Here is a 19,034-nt window from a genome sequence, read left to right as displayed (position 1 = left end):
CTATTCTAGCTTCAAATGGTGTAATATCTACATAGGTGTATAGAGGCCCATTTCCAGCAACTATCACTCCAGTGTTCTAATGGTACAATGTGTTTGCTCATTGGCTCAGAAGGCTAATTGATGATTAGAAAACCCTTGTACAATCATGTTAACACATCTGAAAACAGTTTAGCTCCTTACAGAAGCTACAAAACTGAACTTCCTTTGAGCAGATTGAGTTTCTGGAGCATCACATTTGTGGGGTCAATTAAACGCTCAAAATGGCCAGAAAAAGAGAACTTTCATCTGAAACTCGACAGTCTATTCTTGTTCTTAGAAATGAAGGCTATTCCATGCGAGAAATTGCTAAGAAATTGAAGATTTCCTACAACGGTGTGTACTACTCCCTTCAGAGGACAGCACAAACAGGCTCTAACCAGAGTAGAAAAGTAAGTGGGAGGCCGCGTTGCACAACTGAGCAAGAAGATAAGTACATTAGAGTCTCTAGTTTGAGAAACAGACGCCTCACAGGTCCCCAACTGGCATCTTCATTAAATAGTACCCGCAAAACACCAGTGTCAACATCTACAGTGAAGAGGCGGCTGCGGGATTCTGGGCTTCAGGGCAGAGTGGCAAAGAAAAAGCCATATCTGAGACTGGCCAATAAAAGAAAAAAATTAAGATGGGCAAAAGAACACAGACATTGGACAGAGGAAGACTGGAAAAAAATGTTGTGGACGGATGAATCCAAGTTTGAGGTGTTTGGATCACAAAGAAGAACGTTTGTGAGACGCAGAACAAATGAAAAGATGCTGGAAGAATGCCTGACGCCATCTGTTAAGCATGGTGGAGGTAATGTGATGGTCTGGGGTTGCTTTGGTGCTGGTAAGGTGGGAGATTGTACAGGGTAAAAGGGATTCTGAATAAGGAAGGCTATCACTCCATTTTGCAACGCCAAGCCATACCCAGTAGACAGCGCTTGATTGGAGCCAATTTCATCCTACAACAGGACAATGACCCTAAACACACCTCCAAATTGTGCAAGAACTATTTAGAGCAGAAGCAGGCAGCTGGTATTCTATCGGTAATGGAGTGGCCAGCGCAGTCACCAGATCTGAACCCCATTGAGCTGTTGTGGGAGCAGCTTGACTGTATGGTACGCAAGAAGTGCCCATCCAACCAATCCAACTTGTGGGAGCTGCTTCTGGAAGCGTGGGGTGCAATTTCTCCAGATTACCTCAACAAATTAACAGTTAGAATGCCTAAGGTCTGCAATGCTGTAATTGCTGCAAATGGAGGATTCTTTGACGAAAGCAAAGTTTGATGGAAAAAAAATCTTATTTCAAATACAAATCATTATTTCTAACCTTGTCAATGTCTTGACTCTATTTTCTATTCATTTCACAACATATGGTGGTGAATAAGTGTGACTTTTCATGGAAAACACAAAATTGTTTGGGTGACCCCAAACTTTTGAACGGTAGTGTATGTTTTAAAGTGATGATGAAAACTCACCTCTTTAGCATTTTGTTTAGCCAGTGGGGTGACCAAAGCCCCCAGCGGTAGACGGCTGAGTAGGGCCGTCTGACCTTCACAGGGCACACAGTATGAAGTGGAGCGGATGACACAAGGACTTGCATTACCTGCAACAGAAATCTGGATCCATATTACTGGATAAAATACACTGAGGTAGAGACAGAGAGATCATAGTTTGTGTTTACCTCTGTCCTCTATGATACAGGAAGTAGTTGCAAGAGGAGGAAGACGGGAAAAAGGCTCAGAGACAAAAACCTTCCCCTCCCACTCTGCCCTGTCCTCTGCCATCACCTTCACCTGAGAGAGAGACAGAGGGGGGGGAATAGAGAGAGAGAGAGAGGGAGTGAGAGAGAGAGAGAGAGAGAGAGAGAGAGAGAGAGAGAGAGAGAGAGAGAGAGAGAGAGAGAGAGAGAGAGAGAGAGAGAGAGAGAGATGTAGATTTCCAGCTACAGTTTAAAAAATGATTTAATTATCTAAATTATTAGTTTTTATTGCTTTAAAAGTTTAACTTAACACAATAACACCATGTGTATATGAACATATGACATATTTGGAGTTAGAAGATGCAAAGAGTGAGGACAGAAGAACTTACAGCACTGGGAAGGAGTTCTGGGTCCAGGCCATAACGAGACTCTGAGTTGGGAGACTGCAGAAAATATAATAAAATAAAAGACTCATCTTTGCATAAATACATCCAAACATTTCTTACATTTCAAACTGGAGGTAACCTCATATGTCTGGTGAGACTTTTCTGGACAGTCCAGAGATTCAAAGTACTTGCTGCAATATCAGGTCTAGTAGAGAGAAGCCCTCTTTATTAAAACATTACATTTTTATTTCTGAGGCTCATAAAAAATATCTCAAAGACACCATTACCTGAAGAACATCACCAAGCACTACACTGACAAGAATAGACCAGTGAACACCAAAAACTGCTCAGAACTGCAAGGTGCGTCGCTAGTAGCTGCTCTAGTAGAGACTGAATCTCTACTACAGCTGAAACAAATAGCTCACAGAGAACCAAAACAAATTGTGTGGTTCCAACTTTTTGTGTTTTATAGCTTTTTAAACTGAGTATCTTTTGGGTTTTGGACTGTGGATTTAAAAAAAAAAAAAAAAAAAAAAAATTAAGCTCTCTTTTCCCAATAAATTTCTCCTTGTTCAAACTGTGTGAATTTTAATACCATGATTTAAAAGGGACAGGAGTGGAATCACATACACTACACTGAGAAGATGTGCATGGACTTGGATGGAAATTGGTGGACATTTTTCTCTTTTTTTATGACATTTTATAAACCAAACTATTCAACCGTGATATCTACTTTAATACGTTTTAAATGCTGTTTCCCCACCTGTGGCACGATGCTCCTCTCCTGTGCAGCTGCATCAGGGACAAACTCATTTATGGCTCCTGAGGAGAAAACAAGAGGAGTAATGATGCAGGAGAAACAATCATATTCTGACGTCAGTAGACTGCAGCACTTACTTGCAAGAATTAAAGTTGCATTGTGATCATCTTGGTGCTGCTATATTATCTGCATGTTGGGACTAATTTGTGATGATCTGTAAAGATAACTGGACTGCTTATAGATGAGTAAGTGCTACGCTTTTTGCTTTAGTGCATCTGGTCTTGCTGCTGTTTTTTTAACTATACGGATGCTGCTGAACCTGGACTAGTTCATCATCATATGATTTTATGAATCTGCGTGTGGGAGGTTCTGCAACATGTGTGTTAGCATGTTACACACGACTCATAAACATACCTCTGCTGTAAGGTGGGAGAGTCCACTGAGGCTGCTGCTGGAGAGGAGAGGTGGGCACGGCATGATTGTGGATATATCCGGCACTAACAGCAGACTGCACATTCTCACCATCATATACAGGCTGAGGTGTACACTGTGGACTCTGATTTACACTTTGTCCAAATGATGGACGGTTAAAGGTTTGATGTGGCGACTGAGGTCCATTCAGTGAACCATGGTGTGTGTATGGAGCCTGGAAAGGGGCAGATATTGCTTGATGAGGGCTCTGAGGGGAGTAAAGTGACATTTGTTGGAGCTTGCAAGACTGTGTATTTTCATTTATAAGAGGAAGAGAGCATGGAGGTATATGTTTTCCTTGATTTGAAGCAGGAACTACAGGTGAAACATGGGAATCATTAATGCTTTGCTGCACACTGTAGTCAGCATTATTAGGATATACTGAGCTATGATGAGTGCTCAGGCAGCCCTGGTTGGGTGACTGCAGGTGGCCATAGGAGGGTAACTGGTCAGAAGTGAAGCCCAGGTTGAGATGCTGAAAGCTGGGCAGAGGGTTGATGGGAGGGGGTCCTTGGGGGGAAGCTGTGGACCAGCCGTTCTGGACCACCCACTGCTGACAGGGTGTCTGGCTCTGATTGGCTGAGGGGACGTCCATCATCCTCCATAACCATCACTGATTGGCGTGCTTCTCCTTGTAGGCGGGACCTGGAGAGGCAACACAAACATTTACTAATAATCATCAGTGTCGTGATGTGATTCTCAGTCTTCCTGACATAAATGATCTTTATTAAATGAGAGAGGTTACTGCAGATAGTTTGAGTCTATTTGCCTCCGAAAACCTTTTATAAATTTAAATTGTATATTTTTTAAGAGCTCATATGAACTGCAAACGTCTCCTGACTATGACAGCTGTCTCTGTCACACCACCATCAGGTTACCTACACACACCTGTTCTAAATGCATCATTAGAGGAGTCAAGATTTACCTTATTTCACTAATTTTAACATCAGATTTTACGGCTATACTGATGATAGCTAATATAAGGACACAATACAGGAGTCTTAACATGGTGACTGGACTGTCAGAGGCTCAAGATAAACATGCAATCTTAATTAAAAGCTTTATCTGTTTAAAAAAATGTTGTTTTTTCACATTGGTGGAAGATGAGACACAGACAGATACCTGCAGAGATCAGCGTCCTCATTTTCCCTCCTGAGAAGCAAATTAATGAATCATTTGTAACGTCAGCTGCTCTTTACGTTGTGTTCAAAATAAAAATCTAAATGATGAGAAACTGTCACATCTTTTTCTTCACGATATCAGCCACATAAATAACACAGTCCCGGATTGTCTGTCTTCCTGCTGCTGTAGTGTGTCAAGTTCACCTGAATCAAAACGATGCACTTCCGGGTCTCCTTCAGAGTAAAAGCCTAAAACACTTAATTAAAGACATTATTTAATACAGAGGTAATCAACCCTGAATATTTTTTTACTGTCACTATTATTTACCTTAATACACACAGCAGGTAACGTACAATATACATTATTTATATTTTTATTGTATTCTTTGGTCCAATTTTAGTGATATTTCAATTGTTATTGTATTGCTGTTGTTGCTGCAGTGTTGAGAAACCAGAAACCCAACAATTTTACCCCCTTATACTTGAATAATGGGTTGTAACAATAAATGAACACTGAATTATCTAATTGACTAGACGTTAGCCCAATTAGGCCTAGAAAATAAGAATGACTATTAATAGGTTTCACACTCTTCACTGTTAATCTTCATTATGGACAATCGTGGAATAACTTAATTTTATCAGATAGGATCCCAGATAGGATAGGAAGATTACATCGGAGACAGTTAATTAAAGACATGTTCAAGCAGTTTACACACACTATACATTATTTATATCTTTACTGTATTATATGGATATAGGATTTTTTTTTGCTACTGTACCTTATATCTGAAATATACCTCTCAAAATCCAGTATTGGTCAGGGCTTAAATGATTTAAATGACTAGAAGTTAGCCTAATAACGATTACACACACATAGCAGCCAATAACGTAATAACCAACCAATAACATAACTTATTAAGTTATTGGCAAAAAGTAATTATGTTATTGGTTCAGGACTTTACGGTATTGGCTTTAGTACTATTTTACTACTATTTCTATTGTACTGTTGTTGCTGCTGCAGTGTTGATGAGCTCAGACCCAACAATTTTACCCCCACAATTATACTTGAATAGTGGGTTGTAACAATAAATGAATACTGAATTATTTAATTGACTAGAAGTTAACGTATAAGAATGACGATTAAATATCCAAAATTAAAGTCAGAGTCAGCACTTTAACTTAACTTCAACAATCTTTTATTTCAAATGTAGTTTGTTACAGAGCAAAGCCAACACAGCAACAATGTGCATCCTTTCATATACATATGAATACTGTATGACTTGTTTATAGACTATGCCAAAAAACTTTGGAGGTAAAGAAATTCTCATGTTTTAGTCTCACAGTGGAAAAAGGAGAAATCCATTAAAGGTAGTATGATCATTGGCATCATCGAATACACTACGGTGGGCAGGTAAAACCATGTAGACCAAATCTCCTTTTTCCAGCTGAAGAGCCAGTGAATTAGAAATTCTGTTATTGGCATGTTCATCATTGTAATCATCATTTAACAACAGTCTCTTGTCATTGTGATAGAGATAAACACCAGTCCATACGTTCTTCCGTTGATCCATTATATTGAATGAGAAGTAGTAGACTCCTCTGACTGGGGCTGTGAAGAGACCTGCATCAGAGGAGAAAATCAGTGAGGCTTTTTCCTGCTGTTGAACTACCTCTTCTCTAAGTTCAGTAAGCTGTTGCTTCTCAATACTTTGGTCAGGCTGCTGTAGGTGGGTTTGTCTAATCTGAAGGAATTGTTGTTCAGTGCTCTTGCTTTGTTAACATCACATTACCCAGCGACTGTATAGTCTGTAAGAGTTGAGAGCTCTCAGTTACACATTCAGTGAGTCAGTTTGCATCCCATAATGTTTCATAGAAAGTGATATAACAGAGAGATATAAGTGATCACCTTAAAACAGACCCAAAGCCTGTCAAAGTCTTTGCAGAACATTTCATTCTCTTGTGTTTTGTAAACTATCTGTAAATGTCTGTGAAAAGGTTTTGAAAAGGTTTCACTAAACTGCATAAACCAATTCAAAGAGAAATTCCTCCTCCTCAAACAACCAAGTGTGCAGCTGGAGCCATAGTGGAGAAAAAAGCAATTACAAAATATGGAGTGAAAGTTGTAACAATTAATACATATTAAAAACATCTAACAAACTAATTATAATGAGTTCATTACATTATAATAGTTAATTTGTGTGTCTAGCAGAAAGAGATGAGTACCTGTAGTTGGACTGTAGGCCTGACCAAGGTGGGCGAAGACTTTACTGAACTTAAGTGTGATGTCAGTATTGAAGGGTCCAACTTGTCCGCTGTTAGTGAGACCAAGTGAGAACGCCACCTTTGGTTGGTCTGTGTGAATGTGAGAAGATTCACATAGAGAAAAAAATTGCTCCACTTATAAACAGTTGATGAACAAATTGTGTTGTGGCTCTTTTGGTGAATAGTATTCATAGAAACTGATGTTACTCTGATCCTGTTGCATTTGGACTTTTTGAACGGAGCATGGAGCTTCTGTGAGACGGCAGTACAAGCAGGCTGATTACTGGATGAAGTTACTCTTTAATAATGATATAAGCAGTTTACCTGCAATCTGTCTCTTCAGCTCCTCCACCTCGTTTTCACTGGCGGTCATTCTGGTCTCCAACACTGTCAACACATTTAACATTAATATTATTGTGAAGTATGTTTATGGTCAACAGGTTTCAAATTGTTAACATGATCACTATGGAGGCTGACCTGTGCTCTTATCTTCACTCGCAGTTACTCTGGATTGAAGATCTGCAATAGAAGGAAAAATGAATAATCAGATTAATAATTGTTCAGCAGGCAGCAGTTTTTACATTTTATTGGTTATTGTAGTTTACCTGTGTTCTCCTTCTTGAGCTCCTCCATCATATTTTCACTGGTGTTCAATCTGGCTGTCGCAACTATGAACACATTTAACATTTTTATTTTAAAGGAGATAATCTACATAACTACAACTTGAAAAACCCGTATATGTACCTAATAAACTAGCAGCTGTGTATTTAGCAGCTTACTGCTGTTTTTAATAATGATATAAGCAGTTTACCTGCACTCAGTCTATTCAGTTCCTCCACATAGTTTTCACTGGTGTTCATTCTGGTTTCCAACACTGTCAACACATTTAACATTAATATTATAGTGAAGTATGTTTATGGTCAACAGGTTTCAAATTGTTAACATGATCACTATGGAGGCTGACCTGTGCTCTTATCTTCACTCGCTGTTACTCTGGATTGAAGATCTGCAATAGAAGGCAAAATTAATAATCAGATTAATAATTGATCAACACTCAGATTAAATATATTTACATTTATTGATTATTGTAGTTTACCTGTGTTCTCCTTCTTGAGCTCCTCCATCACATTTTCACTGGTTTTCAATCTGGCCTTTAAGACTGTGAACACATTCAACATTTTTATTTTAAAGGAGATAATCTACATAACTGGAACTTGAAATATTTGTGTGTATAACTAATAAACTAGCAACTGTGTATTTTGCAGTTTACTGCTGTTTTTAATAATGATATAATCAGTTTACCTGCATTCTCTATCTTGAGCTTCACCATCTCGTTTTCATTGGCGGTCATTCTGGTCTCCAACACTGTCAACACATTTAACATTAATATTATTGTGAAGTATGTTTATGGTCAGCAGGTTTCAAATTGTTAACATGATCACTATGGAGGCTGACCTGTGCTCTTATCTTCAAATGTTGTTACTCTGGATTGAAGATCTGCAAAAAAAGGCAAAATTAATAATCATATTATTAATTGATCAACAGCAGACTAAAAATCTAATAATCTCTGCTAAATAAATAAATATCTTTTGACTTCTCTTCAGTCACTTTGGGAATTAAAACTGGGTTAGGGTTACAGTATATATATATATATATATATATATATATATATATATTATTTTTTTTTACATTTTATTGATTGTTGTAGCTTACCTGTGTTCTCTCTCTGGAGATCTTTGACCACATTATCACTGGCGGTCATTTTGCACTCCAACACTGTCAACACATTTAAACTTTTTCACAAAAACATTTATTTTGAATCTTAGATATAAATCTCACTAAACATGTGAAAGAAGTGGTTACATTTAATTCTTGAATTTGAAAGAAAAAATCACAAACATAAATTAATCATATATAATTTAATAAAATATAAATATCTACCTGCATTCTTGCTTTCACTGGTTGTCAGTCTGGCCTGTATGGCTGGAATAAAAGCAGTAAATTACTCCTAAAAGTAATGTTTATGTGAACATTGCATGAATTTGTTGATCACTATGTGAATGAACCTGTATTCTCCTGCTCCAGCTTCTCCATCTTGCTCTTGCTGTTGCTCAGCTCCACACTGTGTTTGATGGCCATGTCTCTCAGCTCCTTCAGCTCAGCCCAGATGTCAGGGGTGATGTTGGTCTGATCACTGGTTGCTATGACACCCAGGATCTCAGACTGAACCTCCGTCTGAGTGATATCATTCCCTGTCACCCCTCCACTCTCACCCTGAGCCCTCGTCCAGTACAGACAGAGCAGCAACACCAGAAAAGCTGCAGCACGCCTCATTGTGAAATATCACCTCTTTAGACAGCAAGATGCAGTCTGACACCACTCCTTCAGTTCCGTCTTTATATCCACGTAAAACAGGTCACTGAACTGCTGTATGAGAATTAAACAGGTGTCTTTGATAAGGAATGCAAAAATAACACCAACGATCCTTGAACACTGAGCTTAAAGCAAACAACAAGTTAGAATGATGTTCTTTCAAAATCATTGGTAAGTTTGAAAGTTTGTAGTGTAAAGAGATGATTAGAGCAATGTCAGTGTTTTATTTTTCATAAGTATGTATGTGTTTGTTTCCCAGACTCTTTGTTTGTAAAGAGTCTGGGTCATGGTCCATCTGATACGTATTTGTATTTGTCTTAAAGCATTTATTGCAAATCCAACACAACAAAAAACATAAACTAAACATGTATGTGTAAGACTCTGCTGCAGTTTAAAGCTCTAGGGTGAATATATGGATCCACAGAGTGTTACTGTATGACTTTGTGTGCCATCTGAGAGAGAGAGAGAGAGAGAGAGAGAGAGAGAGAGAGAGAGAGAGAGAGAGAGAGAGAGAGATGTAGATTTCCAGCTACAGTTTAAAAAATGATTTAATTATCTAAATTATTAGTGCTGAGAGCTGCAACCATATCAATCTAAAACTGTAGTGAATTTAAATGAGGTCACAAGATCACAACATCACATGAGAATCCATCTCATCAGGTCTTCCTGCCTGCTCTTTTCCAGTTTCCAAGGAAGACTTATCAGATGTTACTGTGTAACAAACCATCTGGTGCCTAAGGTTAGCCCAAACAAACACTGATAAAAGTTTTCCCTGCTGTATTCATTCCTCCTGTTCATACTGGCTATTTCAAGATCCCGTTCATATGTGCTTTTTAATATAAGTGATGAGGTAAAGGTCCACAGTGTGTCCAAACAGTCATTTTGTGCAAAAAATCTATCAAATCAATCAAAAAATGTAAAGCTTTATTTGAAGCTTGAATGAGGCTTCAGCAGTCTGAGTTAGTCACATCAAGCGGATATCTGCCACATTTAGTCTTTTTAGCATCAAATTTCCTCTTTGCGTTTCCTTGTTGAGCTGTAGTGAAAGTATAATCAATAAATAATAATAAGTCATCTCAAGGCACTTTACACAAGTATAGTTACAAAAAGAAAGACTTTGGCATTAAAAAACGACGACTGAAGCTTCATATTAGCTTCTGATAGACTTTTAAATACTTTTTTGTGCAGAAAAAGGACTGTGGATTTTGGCCTCCATCACTTTACTTTGTAAGTGCATTATGAAGGGATCTTCTAGAGGTCAGTATGAACAGGAGGAATGATTAGAGCAAGAAAACCTATGTCAGTTCTCATTTGGGCTTCTGACTATTGACAGACTTGAACAATTGTAAACCTCTCTTTTAGAAATCTGCAAAATGTAATTTATTGATATGTAAAAGTTGCTACCCAGTATAAGCTGGAATAATTAGTAGTAAGGAGTTTGAATTCAGGAAATATTTATAATATATAGGCAATATATATGCAATATAAGGTCTAGCAGAGAGAAGCCCTCTTCATTAAAACATTACATTTTTATTTCTGACGCTCATAAAAAATATCTCAAAGACACCATTGCCTGAAGAACATCACCAAGCACTACACTGACAAGAATAGACCAGTGAACACCAAAAACTGCTCAGAACTGCAATGTGCATAGTGGCTGCTCTAGTAGAGACTGAATCTGTACTACAGCTGAAACAATTAGTAGACTGACAGAGAATTAGTAAGTGACATTTTTGATGATCAATTAATCATTTTTAAACTTTTTTCAAGCAAAAGAAGAATTCTCTGGTTCCAACTTTTTGTGTTTTATAGGTTTGCAAACGGAATGTCTTTTAGGTTTTGGACTGTGGATTTAAAAAATCATTTTTAAGCTCTCTTTCCCCAACAAAATTATCCTTGTTCTAACTGTGTGAATTGTAATGTCAAAAGGGAACACTTTTTACATCCCCATACAGACATAAAAATTAAAGCGAGCAATCCATCTATCCATCTTCTGGCCGCTTATCCGGGGTCGGGTCGCGGGGGCAGCATCCTAAGCAGGAAAGCCCAGACTTCCCTCTCCCCAGCCACTTCGTCTTGTTCTTCCGGGGGGATCCCGAGGCATTCCCAGCCCAGTCGTGAGACATAGTCTCTCCAGTATGTCCTGGGTCTACCCCGAGGACTCCTACCGGTGGGACGTGCCCTGAACACCTCACCAGGGAGGTGTCCGGGAGGCACCTGACTAGATGCCCGAGCCACCTCATCTGGCTCCTCTCGACGCGGAGGAGCAGCGGGTCTACTCCGAGTTCCCTCCTGATGCAAAAAGCAGTGACCCAATCCTGAGATCACCAAACCGGAACCCCTCAACGCCCTGGATGGCCTAGAAATCCTGTCCATAAAAGTTATGAACAGGATCGGTGACAAAGGGCGGCCCTGGTGGAGTCCAACCCCCACCGGAAACGAGTCCAGCTTATTACCGACAATGCGAACCAAGCTGTGACACCGGTCATACCGGGAACGGACGGCCCGTATCATAGGGTCCGATACCCCGTACTCCTGGAGAACCACAGGATTCCCACAAGGGACACGGTCGAATGCCTTCTCCAGGTCCACAAAACACATGTGGACTGGTTGGGCCAACTCCCATGCACCCTCAAGGATCCTGCAGAGGGTGGAGAGCTGGTCCACAGTTCCATGGCCCAGACGAAAACCACACTGCTCCTCCTGAATCTGAGGTTCTCCTGAATCTGAGGTCCTCTCCAGTACCCTCGAATAGACCTTACCAGAGAGGCTGAGGAGTGTGACCCCCTATAGTCTGCCAATCCAGAGTCACTGCCCCCGATGTCCACGTGATGCTGCAGAGTCGTGTCAACCATGACAGCCCACAACATCCAGGTCCTTAAGGAACTAGGGGCGGATCTCATCCACCCCCGGGGCCCTGCCACCGAGGAGCTTTTTGACCATAGATAGGAGAGCCCACACCCGAGTCGAGGTCAGCAGCGCACCATCCCCACCATACACAGAGTTGATGATGCACTGCTTCCCCCTCCTGGGACGCCGGATGGTGGTCCAGAATCTCTTCAAAGCCATCCGGAAGTCTTTTTCCATGGCCATGCCGAATCCTCCCATGTCCGGGTTTTTGCCTCAGTGACCGCCGCAGCTGCACTCCGCTTGGCCTGCAGGTACCTGTCTGCTGCCAAGCGGAGTCCCACATGCCAAAAAGGCCCTATAGGACTCCTTCTTCAGCTTGACGGCATCCCTCACCGCTGGAGTCCACCGGCGGGTTCGGGGATTGCCGCCACGGCAGGCACTGACCACCTTGCAGCCACAGCTCCGGTCGGCCGCCTTAACAATGGAGGCACGGAACATGGCTCCCGTCTCCCCCGGTACGTGGTCGAAGCTCTCCCGGAGGTGTGAGTTGAAACTCTCTCTGACAGGAGACTCTGCCAGACGTTCCCAGCAGACCCTCACAATATGTTTGGGTTTGCCAGGTCCGACTGGCATCCTCCCCCACCATCGGAGCCAACTCACCAACTCCAACATACCGGCACCAATAGGTGAAGGCCTGGCCACCAGGCGCTCGCCATTGAGCCCCACCCTAAGGCCTGGCTCCAGGGGGGACCCCCGGTGATCCACGTCCGGGCAAGGGAACCAGAGGACCATATATCGTATTCATTATAAGGTTCTTGTGAGCTACGATTTGTCTGGTCCCTCCCCCCGGACCTGTTTGCCATAGGTGACCCTACCAGGGGCATAAAGCCCCCGGCAACTGAGCTCCTGGGGTCATTGGAACACGCAAACCCCTCCACCACGATAAGGTAGTAGCTCAAAGCGAGCAATCTACCTGTTTAAATGTCTTTGTGTTTATGTGGGCAAGACTAAAAGAGAATTGAACATAAGAGTAGTATCATAAATAAGGAACAGATGTCTCCTGTTGCCAGACACTTTAATACTGCTGACTATGGAGTTTGTAAGCTACAGTTCATGGGTATTGAAGCTGTTAGGCCACTGTTGAAGGAGAGAGTAAGGAGAAGAAACTTCTCCAAAGAGAGGCTTGATTAATCTATCATTAATTACATACTGAGTATCCATGGAGTTTAAATTGTCAATTATTTGTATCTTGTTTTTTGTGGATGCAGAAGGGTAATTTTGTTAGATTTGTGTTTTCTATGGATTTCTACACATGATGAGTTTAAGTATTTACATGCACTTTCTTATTGTTAGTGTTAAATCAACTGGTTGCTTGTCTGGTTGTTGCAATACCATAATGTGATATAAAGATAATTGGACTCTTTATGGATGATTAAGTGCTACACTTTTTGCTTTAGTGCATCTGGTCTTGCTGCTGTTTTTTAAACTATACTGATGCTGCTGAACTTGGGCTAGTTCATCATTATATGATCTTGTGAATCTGCATGTGGGAGGCTCTGCAACATGTGTGTTAGCATGTCACACACAAAAAATTAAATGAATGAATGAAAAAATCGAATGAATTGAATGAATCACGACGATGCACTTCCGCATTTCTACATTTCCTTCAGAGTTGAAACCTAAAACACTTAATGAAACACATTATTTAATACAGAGATAATCAACCCCTAATTTGCCCTGAATCTTTTTTAACTTTCACGATTATTTACCAGAATACATACAGAATTGACACCTACTATACATTATTTATATATTTATTGTATTTTACTGCTATTTCTATTGTACTGTTTTACTGTTGTTGCTGCAGTGTTGAGAAGCTGAAACCCAACAATTTTACCCTTAATAGTTGAATAATGGGTTGTACCATTAAATTAATACTGAATTATTTAATTGACTAGATGTTAGCCCAATAGGAGAAAGTATAAGAATGGCTATTAATAGGTTTCAAACTCTTCACTGTTAATCTTCATTATAGACAATTATGGAATAACTAAATCGTATCAGATAGGATCCCCGAGACTACATCAGAGATAAAACCTAAAACCGACAGTTAATTACAGACATATGTTAATACAGAGGCTTAGATACAGCAGTTTACACACACTACACATTATTTATATTTTTATTGAATTCATTAGTACTATTTTACTGCTGTTTCTATTGTTGTTGTATTGTTATTGATGCTGCAGTGTTGAGGAGCCAAAACCCAACAATGTTAGCCCCTTATAATTGAATAATGGGATGTAACAATTATAGCCCAATTAATATATAGGTCAGCTGATATTATTGGCTGATACTGACCTATCACACATATATCGGTATCGGTGAATATGTCGTCCAATATGTGCCGATATTTTTTTTAATGTTTAAAGTTATATATGCAGCATTTTATGTCTATTGGACTTTTGTTCTTAATTCAAGTTTTATATATAAATGTTTATTTTTGTTCTGTGCATTGTTTTTATTCATAGCTATTCATATTTATTGTATAAAATGACATCAGTGCAATGAAACAGTAATCACTGCTGGGAACAAGTTTAACAGTGAAACTGTCTCCATTACATAACTTTGTAAGGCTTTGATAATCACATTAGAGGGATCATTGTAAAAAAAAAAGAGAAAAAAAAGATTATATATATATTTGGTACATAACATTATCAGCCAATATATGGATATCAGAACTTTTTTGCTCTGTTATATCTGTATTGGCATCGGCCCAAAAATCCAGGATCGGTAGGGCCCTAGTAACAATAAATGAATATGGCATTAATTATTTGACCGGAAGTTAGCCCAATTTCAGTGTGACTTCAGTGTCTGATCTTTTTGTGTGTGTATGTGTTGGTTTTCCCAGACTCAGGTTTAAATATACCCAAATTAAAGCAAGATTCAGCACTTCAACCTCATAGTCATTCTTTTATTTCAAATGTAGTTTGTTGCAGAGCAAAGCCAACACAGAAACAATGTGCATCCTTTCATATGAATACTGTATGACTTGTTTGTAGGCTATAGGAAAAATTTGGGAGTAAAGAAATTCTCATGTTTTAGTCTCACAGTGGAAAAAGCAGAAATCCGTTAAAGGAACTACGATCATCATTATCATCGTATACACTAGAGCCGCCACGTAAAATCATGTTGACCCGATCACCCTTTTCCAGCTGAAGAACCATTGAATTAGAACCACTGTTCCAGCCATAAACAACAGTGTGCGTATAACTCGACAACACACTCCTGCCATTGTGATAGAGTTGAACATGACTATTGACATCACCCCGGTTATCCACTGTAGTGAATGAGAAGAAGTAGACTCCTCTGACTGGGGCTGTGAAGACACCTGCATCAGAGGAGAAAATCAGTGAGGCTTTTTCCTGCTGTTGAACTACCTCTTCTCTAAGTTCAGTAAGCTGTTGCTTCTCAATACTTTGGTCAGGCTGCTGTAGGTGGGTTTGTCTAATCTGAAGGAATTGTTGTTCAGTGCTCTTGCTTTGTTAACATCACCCAGCGACTGTATAGTCTGTAAAAGTTGAGAGCTCTCAGTTACACATTCAGTGAGTCAGTTTGCATCCCATAATGTTTATAGAAAGTGATATAACAGAGAGATATAAGTGATCACCTTGAGACCAAAAACCTGTCAAAGCCTTTGCAGAACATTTCACTACATAAAGGAGAAACTCACTTCATTATGAGAACCTTATCAGTAATTAAATTAAATGTAATTACATAACACAAAATCACATACATGACTCAATATTAGCAAAGTACCAACGCCCTGGCTCAAGCCCTCTGAGAGGACACAGAGAAACTACATTAAAAGTGTTATGATGCACTGTAAAAGGTAAAATTGGTGAAATCTCAAAGGAGCCAATTCAAAGACAAATTCCTCCTCCTCAAACAACCAAGTGTGCAGCTGGAGCCATAGTGGAGAAAAAAGCAATTACAAAAGATGCAGTGAAAGCTGTAACAATTAATACATATTAAAAACATCTAATAAACAAATTATAATGAGTTCATTACATTATAATAGTTAATTTGTGTGTAGCAGAAAGAGATGAGTACCTGTAGATGTACTGTAGGCCTGACCAAGGTTGGTGAAGACTTTACTGAACTTAAGTGTGATGTCATTATTGAAGGGTCCAATACGTCCAGCATTAGTGAGACCAAATGAGAACGCCAGCTTTGGTCGGTCTGTGTGAATGTGAGAAGATTCACATAGAGGAAAAAAATAGCTCCACTTATAAACAGTTGATGAACAAATTGTATTGTGTCTCTTTTGGTGAATAGTATTCATAGAAACTGATGTTACTCCTTAATAATGATATAAGCAGTTTACCTGCATTCTGTCTCTTCAGCTCCTCCACCTCTTTTTCACTGGTGTTCATTCTGGCCTCCAACACTGTCAACACATTTAACATTAATATTATTGTGAAGTATGTTTATGGTCAGCAGGTTTCAAATTGTTAACATGATCACTATGGAGGCTGACCTGTGCTCTTATCTTCACTCGCTGTTACTCTGGATTGAAGATCTGCAATAGAAGGAAAAATTAATAATCAGATTAATAATTGATCAACAATCAGATTAAAAACCTAATATTGAACTTGTCTCTGCTAAATAGATTAATATCTTTTGGTTCTCTTCAGTCACTTTGGGAATTAAAACTGGCAAAAGTTCATCATGAACCACACATTAATATAAAATAAATGTAATCACATTGCTTGAATAAAGTAAAAAAGTAAAGTTTTTACATTTTATTTATTATTGTAGTTTACCTGTGTTCTCCTTCTTCAGCTCATCCATCACATTTTCATAGGTGTTCATTCTGGTCTCCAACACTGTCAACACATTTAACATTTTTATTTAAAGGAGATAATCTACATAACTGGAAATTCAAATATCTGTATATGTACCTAATAAACTAGCAGCTGTGTATTTTGCAACCTACTGCTGTTTTTAATAATGATATAAGCAGTTCACCTGCATTGTCTATCTTCAGCTCCTCCACCTCATTTTCACTGGTGTTCATTCTGGTCTCCAACACTGTCAACACATTTAACATTAATATTATTGTGAAGTATGTTTATGGTCAGCAGGTTTCAAATTGTTAACATGATCACTATGGAGGCTGACCTGTGCTCTTATCTTCACTTGCTGTTACTCTGGATTGAAGATCTGCAATAGAAGACAAAATTAATAATCAGATTAATAATTGATCAACAGCCAGATTAAATATATCATATTGAATTCAACTCTGCTGAATAAATTAATATCTTTTGACTTCTCTTCAATTTTAGTGGGGATTAAAACTCGAAAATGTTCATCATGAACCACACATTCATATAAAATAAATGTATTCTCTTTGCTCGAATACAGTAAAAAAGAAAAGGTTTTGCATTTTATTTATTATTGTAGTTTACCTGTGTTCTCACTCTTGAGCTCCTCCATCACATTTTCACTGGTTTTCATTCTGGCCTTCAAAACTGTGAACACATTCAACGTATTTATTTTAAAGGAGATAATCTACATAACTGGAATTTGAAATATCTGTGTGTATAACTAATAAACTAGCAACTGTGTATTTTGCAACCTACTGCTGTTTTTAATAATGATATAAGCAGCTTACCTGCATTTTCGGTCTTGAGCTCCTCCACCTCATTTTCACTGGTGGTCATTCTGGTCTCCAACACTGTCAACACAGTTAATATTAATATTATTGTGAAGTATGTTTATGGTCAGCAGGTTTCAAATTGTTAACATGATCACTATGGAGACTGACCTGTGCTCTTATCTTCACTCGCTGTTACTCTGGATTGAAGATCTGCAATAGAAGGCAAAATTAATAATCAGATTAATAATTGATCAACAGCAGATTAAAAAACCTAATATTGAACTTGTCTCTGCTAAATAGATAAATATCTTTTGACTTCTCTTCATTTTGGGAATTAAAACTGGCAAAAGTTCATCATGAACCACACCTTAATATATAAGAAATGTAATCACATTGCTCGAATACAGTAAAAAAGAAAAGTTTTTACATTTTATTGATAATTGTAGTTTACCTGTGTTCTCCTTCTTCAGCTCCTCCATCACATTTTCACTGGTGTTCAATCTGGCTTTAAAAACTATAAACACATTTAGGCAAGGAAAGGCAGTTTTATTTATAAAGCGCATTTCATACACAATGGCAACTCAATGTGCTTTACATAAAACAGAAAAACATGTCATTTGAGAAACATTAAAACATACAACTAACCCCCGCCCCCATAATAAAAACAAAGTACAGAAAAATAGAAAGACATAAATAAAATGCTAGAGTAGAGCATCAAATATAAGATTGCAGCATAAAATAATAATTAGCTTTAAAATCATTTAAAAGGACATAGAGTGCAAATTAAAGATTCAAATGTAAAGTGCTTTAAAAGAGCTCAATCATAAGCACAGGAGAAGAGAAATGTTTTTAACCTGGATTTAAAAATGTTTACAGTTGGGGCTGATTTCAGTTCTGCTGGTAGTTTGTTCCAGTTGTGTGCAGCATAACAGCTAAAAACTGCTTCACCATGTTTAGTTTGAACTCTGGGTTCAGCTATCTGACCTGAGTCAGTAGATCTCAGAGCTCTACTGGGTTTATATTCTACTAACATGTCATTCATGTATTCTGGACCTAAACCATTCAGTGATTTGTAGACCAGTAGCAGAACTTTAAAATCTATTCTATAGCTGACTGGGAGCCAGTGTAAAGACTTTAGAACTGGAGTAATGTGCTCTGATCTCTTTGTTCTGGTTAAAACTCGAGCTGCAGCGTTCTGAATGAGCTGCAGCTGTTTAATGCTTTTTTGTGGCAGTCCAGTCAGAAGACCGTTACAGTAGTCGAGTCTACTTGAGATGAAAGCATGAATCAACTTCTCCCGGTCTGTTTGAGACATAAAACCCTTCACTCTGGATATGTTCTTAAGCTGATAGAAGGCTGTTTTGGTGATTGATTTGATGTGACTGCTGAAAGTCAGATCTGAGTCTATCAGCACGCCAAGGTTTCGGACTT

At 38.8% G+C, this 19,034-nt stretch overlaps 2 protein-coding genes across 7 annotated transcripts in view; both read right to left on the bottom strand.

Annotated features, from left to right (window-relative positions):
* The window catches only part of si:dkey-13n15.2 (protein transport protein Sec24C), a 54,810-nt gene that overhangs the window by 9,659 nt on the left and 26,117 nt on the right, over positions 1 to 19,034 (bottom strand). Inside the window, exons 2-3 of the mRNA XM_053324613.1 lie at positions 1,701 to 1,812; positions 1,495 to 1,622 (exon numbers count right to left, since the gene is read on the bottom strand). Of these exons, the coding sequence (XP_053180588.1) occupies positions 1,495 to 1,622; positions 1,701 to 1,803 (231 nt within the window). The 5' untranslated portion in view covers positions 1,804 to 1,812. The remainder of the gene's footprint in view (positions 1 to 1,494; positions 1,623 to 1,700; positions 1,813 to 19,034) is intronic.
* Positions 5,641 to 19,034, bottom strand: part of LOC128364132 (complement C1q-like protein 2) — a 50,034-nt gene continuing 36,640 nt past the window's right edge. The window contains exons 3-6 of one of the 6 annotated variants that reach the window (XM_053324659.1): positions 17,126 to 17,167; positions 16,329 to 16,391; positions 6,680 to 6,808; positions 5,641 to 6,077 (exon numbers count right to left, since the gene is read on the bottom strand). In XM_053324659.1, the coding sequence (XP_053180634.1) occupies positions 5,794 to 6,077; positions 6,680 to 6,808; positions 16,329 to 16,391; positions 17,126 to 17,167 (518 nt within the window). In that variant the 3' untranslated portion in view covers positions 5,641 to 5,793. Of the gene's footprint in view, positions 6,078 to 6,679; positions 6,809 to 14,910; positions 15,333 to 16,054; positions 16,184 to 16,328; positions 16,392 to 17,125; positions 17,168 to 19,034 lie in introns of those variants that run through there. The other 5 variants (XM_053324661.1, XM_053324660.1, XM_053324658.1 and 2 more) reach the window with 5 other exon arrangements.

Source organism: Scomber japonicus, chromosome 9 (genome assembly GCF_027409825.1).
Source record: "Scomber japonicus isolate fScoJap1 chromosome 9, fScoJap1.pri, whole genome shotgun sequence".
Taxonomy (NCBI): Eukaryota; Metazoa; Chordata; class Actinopteri; order Scombriformes; family Scombridae; genus Scomber; species Scomber japonicus.
The sequence above is the reverse complement of the archived record's forward strand: the minus strand, read 5'-3'. Positions and strand labels throughout refer to the sequence as shown.